The sequence below is a fragment of the Protobothrops mucrosquamatus genome, unplaced genomic scaffold (assembly GCF_001527695.2).
Source record: "Protobothrops mucrosquamatus isolate PMUCROS unplaced genomic scaffold, P.Mucros_1.0 scaffold3812, whole genome shotgun sequence".
NCBI lineage: Eukaryota > Metazoa > Chordata > Lepidosauria > Squamata > Viperidae > Protobothrops > Protobothrops mucrosquamatus.
The window spans coordinates 123,902-134,422 of record NW_015389764.1 but is presented as its reverse complement, the minus strand read 5'-3'; the positions used below and the strand labels follow the sequence as shown (position 1 = coordinate 134,422).

Here is a 10,521-nt window from a genome sequence, read left to right as displayed (position 1 = left end):
AAAAGAGTATGGAATCCAAATATTGGAAAGGATCCTAGAGGTCTTCTAACGTAACCCCCTACCTAAGCCTATACCATTCTGGACAAATGGTTGTCTGGTCTGTTTTTATTCCTGGTCATGCTTGGCTGGGAATGATGGAAGCTGAACATCCAGAACTACACAGCCAAAGCCTTCCATGTATAATGGAATAGTTGTGAATACATACAGGGTATATTGCCCTGAGTTCTTACTATAAGCAGAGATGATGCTATGTTCTAATTCATACAGGACACTACCTAGAGTTGCATATGTTACTGAACTTGTTTAACTATGGTTTACTCAATAGGCTAGATAATATGCATAATAAATCATCATGTAATTTATGTAGGTTTAGAAAGTTACACACATCCAATCAGACTGAAACCATTCAAAGTGATATGAGTGAAGCAAATTTAGAAGCCAGATTTTTTGCTCTGAATAGAGGACTCTTCTATAGATATAGAAACACTACCTGATGCTTTTCGTAATCTGGTATCTTTCAGATGTTGGAATACATCACTCTCAACAGTTGAAGAATCTGGAAACATCATTCACCATACAGTATATAATTGTCTGGGACAATTGTAGGAAAATCACCCTCCCACCTGGAGATTCAAGATATAATCTAGAGAATAAAGGAGGGATTCCTGCAATGGTTGATCACATCAAATGGGAGCAGTTAATTGATTTTGTCTCATGTCAAGAAAGCAGAGCAGGCCAGGCATTGTTGATACTTGGATGGAGAGCTCCAGATAGACTCAGAATTATAGCTATGTTTCTCAGCCTTAGCAACTTTAAGACATGTGGATTTCAACTCCCAGAATTCCCCAGCCAGCCCTTAAAGTTGTCAAGAAAGATTAATCTATGATGACAATGCAGTCCATCTGCATTTAAAAGACAAAGGGCACTCTTTCAAAGACAGCAAAGTCCACATTTTGGACAGAAAGGACTGCTGGTTTGAAAGAGTAGTCAAAGAGGCCACGTATGTCAAAGTTGAACTGCCCTCTCTCAACAGAGGAGGGATACAACATCATCTATCTCCAGTCTACAACACAGACATTTCAACAATTCCAAGAAGGCTCCACACCCGTTTACGCTACTCGGGTGATCCTAACGACACAGATAAATTTCCAGGTGACCTCAACAACTCTCTAAAAGAATGCAAATGACCAGCTGTCTGCAAGGAGTATAAATCCTTCCATTCCCCACGATCCAGTCAGAGCTGAAGAAGCTTTTTGGATGAGAAGCGAAACGTCTTCAAAGAGAAAAAAGACGAGTTGCCTCATGAAAAAGCATCTTTGGGACAACTATGGTGACAAAGAAAATTAAAGAATTGGGTAACAGGTTTTCTGACTTACATGTTATTAAAAGGTATAAACTTTCATGAGTTGCAGCTACCCAGCTGTGGATTTTTTTTGTCAGAATTGTATGTCTGATTAATAACTTTAAAAAAAACCTTTTAGAAGGCAATATGGATACATGCAGGTAATTATCAGGAGCTGGATTAAAACTGAGTTTTTTTCCTTCTTCCTAATGATAGCAAAAGGCCTTGTTGAAATCACTGATGTCTCATTGTGGATATTTAAGTCACATATTTTATTTACTTTTTTAAATATGCTGCTGATAAACCGATTGAGAGAGAATATACTATTTATATTTAAACTTCTATGCCGCCCTTCTCCCCAGAGGGACTCAGGGCGGCTCACAGCATGTTAAAAAACAACACAGAGCAGGTTGCAGATATAACCATGTAGTTCATACAGCATCTAGAGACACGTTATAACCCCTGAATGCAGAAGAAAGAAAGAAAAAGATAAAATGTCTTTCAAGTTGAATTTGGCTCCTGGTAACTTATTGGACATATTTGTGTTATTTTCTTGGCAACAATAACGGGTTTTTTTTTTGCTTCTTCTGGAATATTTTGTCAACTTCCTTGTTGCAAATGACTGTAAATGTGTGCCGGTTGCCAAGTGCACAAAAAATGCAATCAGGTGAGTGTGTATGTGTGCAGCACTTGGAACTGAGTCATAAATACCTAGAAATCTTAATTTCTATTCGCTAAGTAACTGGTTGTAGATAGAGGACTGCCTGTACCACCGAAAGCAAATTCCTTAATTGGATATCTATTGCAATCCAAAATGAGATCTAATATAGGTGTGTATACTTCAAAAATTATTTGGAAGTAGTTTACACTTTGCACAAGTACAGCTCTTCTGTTATTCATTTCAGCACCTTTTAAGAGTTCCACGTACGCCTGAAAAAAGATGCTGCTGCTTTAAGAGCCATACTACATTTAATTATTCCTGAAAAGCAGTCCAAAACACATTTTAAATATTTTTAGTAGTACACAGCAATAGTATCTAGATTGTGACCTTTGACTCTGTTCCCCACTAGAATATAGCTCTCAGGTTACTCAAAAGAAAAATGGCCATTCAGATAAATACAATTTTAAAGAAGGCCCCCTATTACTGTCCCAAATATTGAACCTAGTCATAGGTTCTTCCTGAAGGTTATATATGAAAGCACAAATGCATCATGATTGTGAGAGGAACTGTTGGAAGTCAGCACCCACCCACCCTCCTAGAGAAGGAAATATTTTGGAAGGTTATTAAAAGGACAGAATATTATATTTCCCCAAAGGAAAAAATGATAAATCTTAGGCAAGGACAGCCCCTTTCCCCAAGCAGAAACCAAGCAGGCCAGCTTTTAGAAATGCAGATTTGATAATCCTTTCAGAAAGACTGGCACCAGGAAGCTTGGAGCTGATGGGATTAAAAAGACAAAGATCCCTAGAACCAACAATCCCTCCCCCCAAAAAAATCCAACACAGGATATAGCCATTAGCCACAGCCCCAGGGAAGCAGGATATGACCTTTAAGACATAATAGGATTAACCCACCACCATTAGAATACCAAAAGGACATGCTCAAAAGCTCAGGTCAAAGTTCATGCCACAGGAACAGGAAACATACAAACACAAAAGCCCAAGAAGGTATAAATACCCACCATTCCCAGCTACATGTGGTCAGCTTTCCCAGAGCCATCTTTCTGTCTGGCTTTCCTCTTCAATAAACTGCAATCTTCTTTCTAAAGCAGTCTCCATTTTGTTTATTCCCGGCTTGGACTGGACCCTGATGAAGATTTTTCTTTCAACAGAACTTTGGACAGTTACTTTCAGCCTCAGCAGGATTATGAATTATACCATTAAAAAAAGTATTTAAAATAAGGGTAACTGATTTTGAAAATGACATATGCCCTCAATATTACTTCCAAAAAGACTACACGGACCTGCCTATGAAGTCATCTGAAATCAAGTGTTTAATAATGGTTTTGCCTGTAGAAAGTTACAAAAGAGTTGTACTACATGGTTTGAGTCTGGAGGCAATTCAAAATGCTGTCTGTCAAATCTGAAGCTATTTATGGTTCAAAATCTGAATATCAAGGTTGCCTGTTTTCAGTACTCTTTTTCACTCAATTATATTAGGAAGAATGGGTTCCTTCTACCCCTTCTCTGGAACAGCATCCTTTCAGAGACATAATTTACCCCAATAATCCCCAGAGGAACTATTTCAGCAGGCCTCTAAAGGGGACATGAATTAATATGGGGTTTTATGTTGTTATTTTTCTGTTACATTCATGGATGTAAATTTGTGTGGGTTTTTTTAAAATTTGGATCCTGTTTATCCAAGGCAGGTTAAAAGCTGCTTTGAATCAGTGATTGGACCAGCATGTAGACTAAGTAAATAAATGAGCCTTGGAAGAAAAAGACAGTCTGGAAGACTGAGAGGATCAGCAGCTGGACCTGGTCTGTGAACTCTGGATTCCCCATCCTACCAACCTTTGGAAGTCATGTTTCATTTATGTTCAGCTCCAAATTAGAAAATAATTAAAAATGCGAGCTAATAAGCATTTGTGCTAATAAGCAACCGAATAAAAATACGGATTCTAAGTTTTAAAAAATATATTTTCAAGTGTTAGGTGTACCTATACAAGTTGATATTTTTCATCGTTATTTGCGAATGTCTCCTGCTTGTTCAACCAAGAAACACGAATTTTAAATTCAATAATATAAGATGCCTAAAGTAGTATGCAGTACTACTCTCTCTTCCCAAATCATTGCATAGGATTTGTAGAAAAAAACCCCTCTTCCCGATTTCTAGGTCGCTGCTTGAATAGTTCAATTTCGGCGCTCGTAGCTCCCAAAACTTCGCGCAAATACACATGGACTCACGGTCTTATCCAGAGTTCAGATCCCAAAGCCAGAAAGAACCGTACACAGGAGATAGTTGTTTTGGCTCCGCCTTCCTCCGCGAAATAAAGGAGTTTGGCCCCGCCGTCTCGCCATAGTTTAGTGATCCGGCGCGCAGGCGTGCGGCCCGGTGGCCTCCTGTCGGAGGGGCGCTTGGAAATTACTGTAGGAAAGCCGAGTAGACGGAGTGGGGCTCGTTTCCGTCCACCATGAAGTCCCGTTTCAGCACGGTCGATATCAGAGCGGTTATAGCAGAAGTGCGACACAGGTATGGCCTTCGGATGCCTTTCGAAGCCCCGCCCCGATGACTGCAGCTCCGCCCAATAATCCCCTTGGGACACGCCCCCTCCCACCCGGTAACTTCCAAGGAAGTGGTCCCTTATGGAGGCCGCCTTTCTAGCAGTTCCCGGTTTTTGATTGGTTGATGGCTGTTGGCGGAAGTCCGCTCTGTGCCCCATGGTTTCAGGCGCCCCTTCTCCGACTCTGAAGAGTTTATTTGTATTCAGAGTTGCTAATTTGCTTAGTTTGGGAACTCTTACTTAAAATTAAGCAAATAATAGCGTTGATATAAGATCTCCTTCAATTTGAGCTTATTCCTGGTGATTTCATGGACATGTTCAAATAGTTTTTGTTGCGCTAATTTGGAAGTAGCTTGTCATCACCTTTCTTAGGCATGATTTGTCGACTACCCACCTAGCCCACAACCCTGGGATTTCCTTGTGGTCTCCCTTCCAAGTACTAATCGTGTCTGACCATGCTGCCATCTAACTGAATACAGGTAGTCCTCGACTTAAATCATTTAGTGACCGTTCAAAGCACCAAAAAAGTGACTTATGACCATTTTCACACTTATGACCGTTGCAGCATCTCTATGGTCATGTGATTTACATTCAGATGCTTGACAACTGATTCATATTTATGAAGGTTTTAATGTCCCCGGGTCATGTGATCATCTTTTGTGACCTGACAAGCAAAGTCAATGGGAAGACAGATTCACTTAAGAACCATGTTACTAATTTAACAACTACAGTGATTCACTTAACAAATGTGGCAAGAAAAGTCATAAAATGGGGCAAAACTCATCTCAACTTGTCTTTTGTAATAATTTGCTAAAGTTTATTAAAAATTACTCTTTTTTTCTTTTCCATAATTTCATCAGAAATATATAGAATATATTTTTTTTCTTTTCTTTTTACAGCTTGTTGGGAATGAGGGTAAACAATGTTTATGATGTGGATAATAAGACATACCTTATCCGATTCCAAAAGTAAGAACAACATTTCTTTTTGTTTTCTTTTATGGTTATTTCTGTTGTTGGTGCTTATTTATTTTTCACATTTTTGAAGTCCCCATCTCCCTCAGTACATCTTTTGAGGACTTACGCACCAAGTGTCTTTTTTAAGCCAATGTACAATGTTTTTTTAAAATATAAAGATATTGCAAATTAAAAAGAAGTTTGAACAGCAGTACTTCAGCTTATATTTATGTCAGTGTTCAATATCTTAAAATTGGCAAATAAACATTCTATATCAATTTTTTTTTTAAAAAAATCAATGTTTAAACTAGCAGTTAAAAATAAATCACACATTTGACTTTTGAGAAAGCTTTAGCGAGACCTTTTTAAAGAAAATCTGCCAGAATGTCTATTATCTAGGGCTGTATCATACTGTATAATCTTTTAAAGACCTGAAAACTAATAATTTGATTGTGTGCCACTTTTGGGTGTTCATTCAAGTGACCAGCATATGCAAATTTTATAGATTAATATTACTTATGATTCAGTTGTGTAAATTAAGGTTTTGAATTTGGTGAAAAAAAACAAACGAAGTTTTGATAAGAGTTAACATTTATATATATTAGGATTCTAGAAACAAAATACAACTGTGGTATCAGTTAGATTTTTTTTTTTTTTTGCATGTTGTCTTTTAGGCCGGACTTCAAGGCTACAATTCTTCTGGAATCTGGCATTAGGATTCACATGACAGAATTTGAGTGGCCAAAAAACATGATGCCATCTGGTTTTGCAATGAAAGTAAGTTGAGTTTCTTTAGTAATTGTTGATTTTCCTTTTGTAAGTATCAGTTTGCTTGGCAGAATTTGTTTTAGGGTTAATAACAACCAGATACATAGATGGTGTTTTGCGAGATTGATAACAGCAAGGGAGTTGTCTCTTCTTTGACTCAATTAGAAATTCTACTAGTTTACTTCAACAGCAGAAGGATGAATACAGGTAGTCCTTGACTTACCACAGTTCATTTAGTGACTGTTCAAAGTTACAACGGGATTGAAAAACATGACTTAGGACTGTTTTTCATACTTAATGACTTTTGCAGCATCCCTGTGGTCATGTGATCAAAATTCAGATGCTTGGCAACTGGTTCATATTTATGACGGTTGCAGTGATCTGGGGTCACATGATCACCTTCTGTGACTTGACAAGCAAAGTCAGTGGGGAAGCCAGATTCACTTAACAACCGTGTTACTAACATAACAGTTTCAGTGATTCACTTAACAACTGTGGCAAGAAAAGATGTAAAATAGGGCAAAACTAACTTTAACAAATATTTCACGTAAGAACAAAAATGTTGGGCTCAATTGTGGTCATAAGTCGAGGACTACCTGTAATTCCATTTAGTTCAATAAAGTTTAGTTGAGTACATTTGTTTACAAATACATTCAAATAAAACATTGTTTGTGGTCTCATCATCCTAATAATAATTTCTAACTACACAAAATATGAACTCATAAAAATGTCCTATTCTGATTCAGCATCTATTCTGTTACTCAGTCTCTGGATTAAGGCAGGGAAGGACCTTTTCCATCGTTATTATTTCATCATTTTGTCTGTACATGTCAGAGATTGAATCTGGGGCCTTCAAAATGCGAAGTATATGCACAGCTGCTGAACTGCGCACTTTCCCTGAGCATAACTTCAATAGGAGAGTATTAACATTCTTTCTTAAAATGAACTGAGTTGTGAGACTGGCCATCTGAGTTCATAGCTGAGTTCAGGCCATTCCATTTTCTAGAGTAGGGGTGGACAATGTGTGGCCCTCTGGAGATAGTTATTTCCAGCTTTTATCAGTTGTAGCCATCGTGACCAATGTTGAAGGAAGATGGGAGTTGCAATATCTGTATTCCAAACTTGCCCTGTATTACAGAGAATTTCATATACTTTCTAGCCATTATACTATGCTGGCTTCCCATTGTCAAATGCAACAGAGTCTTTCATATTAATATGACAGACACTTAACAACCATTTTATTTTATTTAATAACAAACACACTATTTTCCTCATCCAAGGGCAGCAAGATAATTTGTGGCTGAGCTATAATTCATCCAAAGCATTTCAGTGAAAATTGAAGTTTTGTAATAAAAAGTAGATAAGGATAAAATAATGAAATTCAATCTTCTTTTACTGAAACTTTTGTGGAAAACTGTATATATGTACGTATGTATATATGTGCATGAGATACACATACAAACAATTTTTCCTTTTCTTTTTTCTGGTTAATTAATGGCAAAAACAAATCCCAGTGTACTATTTACTCCATACCATGTTAGAACAGTTTTGAAATATTCCAGGATCCTAAATGTATGTTCTTATGTTCTTATTATATGGAAAGGTTGCCAACTCTGTTTTGATTGAATGCACATAACTCGGTTGTTGTTTTCAGACTTCTTTGTTCTCTTTTCATCAACAGTGTCGCAAACATTTAAAGACCAGAAGGCTTGTGAGTGTGAAGCAACTTGGCATTGACAGAATAGTCGATTTTCAGTTTGGGAGTGATGAAGCAGCCTATCATTTGATTATAGAGCTTTATGACAGAGTAAGTAGAGAAAGAATGTCTGAGACAGGGGCCTGGAGATGGTCTCTTTCCCCCACATGCCTTCCTAAAAAAAGGGGAGGGGTATAATATTTTGGAAATATTCCAGAAACCTGAACATCCCCTCTAGTTTGTGCATGGGAAAATACATAGATCAAAATCTGAGCTTCTGTGGAAAAAGGTCCAGGTCTGCATTTTAATGACAAACTTATAAATTTGTTGCAGGGCAATATTGTTCTTACTGACCACGAGTACCTTATTTTGAATATCCTGAGATTTCGCACAGATGATGCAGATGATGTCAAGTTTGCAGTGCGGGAACATTATCCAGTTGATCATGTGAAAACTGCAACATCATTACCCAGTTTAGAAAGGTATTATTATATTTTATACAGAGCTTACAATTGGGACAAAATCAAGCTATAAGAGATAAGCATAAATTACATGTTTTAAGAGACCTAGTAGCTGGAGGTAGGAAATTTTTGCTTACATCTTTTTTTGCTCATTTTGCATTTTTGATTGTATAGTATTAAAGGTTTTTGTAGTACTTCTAATTTTATTATAAAAAATCTTTGCCTCCAGAAATTTGTATTTGGAATGCGTTAATGAGTATTTTGATAGAATAATGTACATTTTCAAAAGGGTATTTCAAAGGCTTTTTGCCCCCCCAAAAGTAAAGATGCCCTCATGCTTTGCAGTGAGAGAAATAGTATGTAGTAGTATGAAGTAGTGTGTAATATTTAGTTCTCCTGGGATTTTTTTTCATCCAAAGTTTTATTAGCTGATATTACAACAGGGAAAGCAAATATTTTAAAGAACACAGAATGAAACTACTTCTGAATTAAGAATTTTGGGCTATATTAAAGATTAACAGTGGAATCCATATGTATGCGTTGGAGTCTGCTTTATTAGATCCATGAAGTAACAGTATTTATCTTGAGGCTGTATTTTACAATAGTAGTTGTATGGGAAGTTATTTTTGATCTCTTATATAAATAATTCCTGTACATTATCTAGATTTGGATATAATTTGAATAGTCTATTTTTTAATATAGTTGGTGCCTTCCGAGCAGAGAAAACATTCCTTGCTTAATTTTATTGTATATGTTATAGCAGTGGTGGTGAACCTATGGCACGGGTGCCAGAGGCGGCACTCAGAACCTTCTCTGTGGGCACGCGTGCTGTCACCCCAGTCCTAGGCCTTCAGCTGGGTTTTATAAAACCTTTTCACTTTAGGCTTCCGCCGTCATGTGCAAAAAAAAAAAAAAAAGTTCAATCAATCAATTTCAACTTCTCATGGGAAAACAAAAGTTCTTGCAAAGTTGGAATTGATTGAACTTTTTAGTCCCACCCAGTCTGCCGTTACCACTGCAGCCACGCCCACCCAATTGGCCACACCCAGCCAATGGGCCACACCTACCCGGTACTCGACGATGGATAAGTGGGTTTTGGGTTGCAGTTTGGGCACTCGGACTCTAAAAGGTTCGCCATCACTGTGTTACAGTATTTTATCAGAATTTATTCTTTTTTATTATTTCTTCACTCCTTTCATAGGTTAACAGAATTAATAACAAGTGCACCTAAAGGAGATCAACTAAAGAGAATCCTAAATCCCCACCTTCGTAAGTATGAATTTCTTCTGTGTTTTAGAAAATTACAAGGTGATTTGATTATACGTTATTTGGGGGCATGAAATAACAGATATGTATAAATCAAAATGTGCAATTCTATTTTGAGAATTCTCATTATAAACTTATGTTTAAAATAATAAAAACCATCCCTCTTAGAAAATAGCATTTCCACTAAATGATAGGGAAGAAGCCACACCTTTCTTCCTCAGATCTTAGCTATTTTTTATAACTGTTATCTTCCTTTCCCCCCCCCCCAAAAAAAAATACAGCTTATGGGATCACTCTGATTGAACATTGCCTTATAGAAGCAGGACTTTCAGGCAGCATCAAAGTAGAGCAGATAGAAAGTAAAGGTAGGTATTGAAACGTCTGCATGTGTTATGTCTAGCATAATTTCCTGTGTACTATCTATATAAATAAAAATGTAAATGTTCGTTTGTTCAAAATCTTAAATCTCCGAAAGTTCTTCACCGATTGCTTTGAAATTTTGACACAACGTTGCATTCGAATATGCGCGTGTTTTTATATACCTACTATTATATAGATGTCACACCTGTGACAGGTAAAAACATGCTCTTTAAAGCATAAAAACATGCTTTAATGAGCAACGTTGTAGAAGCAACAATCTTGACAGGACCTTTCAAAGGTGAAGATGTCCTCATTCCTCGCATTCCTATGATTCCAACGGATATGCCATTTCAATTTAAGAGATTGCAATTCCCAATTCGATTGGCGTTTGCAATCACCATCAACAAAGCTCAGGGCCAATCTTTAGAATTGTGCGGTTTAGATCTAG

The 10,521-nt window shown here is 37.2% G+C and overlaps 1 protein-coding gene across 1 annotated transcript in view; it reads left to right on the top strand.

Annotated features, from left to right (window-relative positions):
- The first annotated feature begins 3,688 nt into the window (after positions 1-3,688).
- Positions 3,689-10,521, top strand: part of NEMF (nuclear export mediator factor) — a 28,757-nt gene continuing 21,924 nt past the window's right edge. Inside the window, exons 1-7 of the mRNA XM_015827605.1 lie at positions 3,689-4,535; positions 5,466-5,534; positions 6,197-6,299; positions 7,972-8,097; positions 8,320-8,468; positions 9,649-9,716; positions 9,995-10,078. Coding sequence (XP_015683091.1) covers positions 4,477-4,535; positions 5,466-5,534; positions 6,197-6,299; positions 7,972-8,097; positions 8,320-8,468; positions 9,649-9,716; positions 9,995-10,078 — 658 coding nt within the window. The 5' untranslated portion in view covers positions 3,689-4,476. The remainder of the gene's footprint in view (positions 4,536-5,465; positions 5,535-6,196; positions 6,300-7,971; positions 8,098-8,319; positions 8,469-9,648; positions 9,717-9,994; positions 10,079-10,521) is intronic.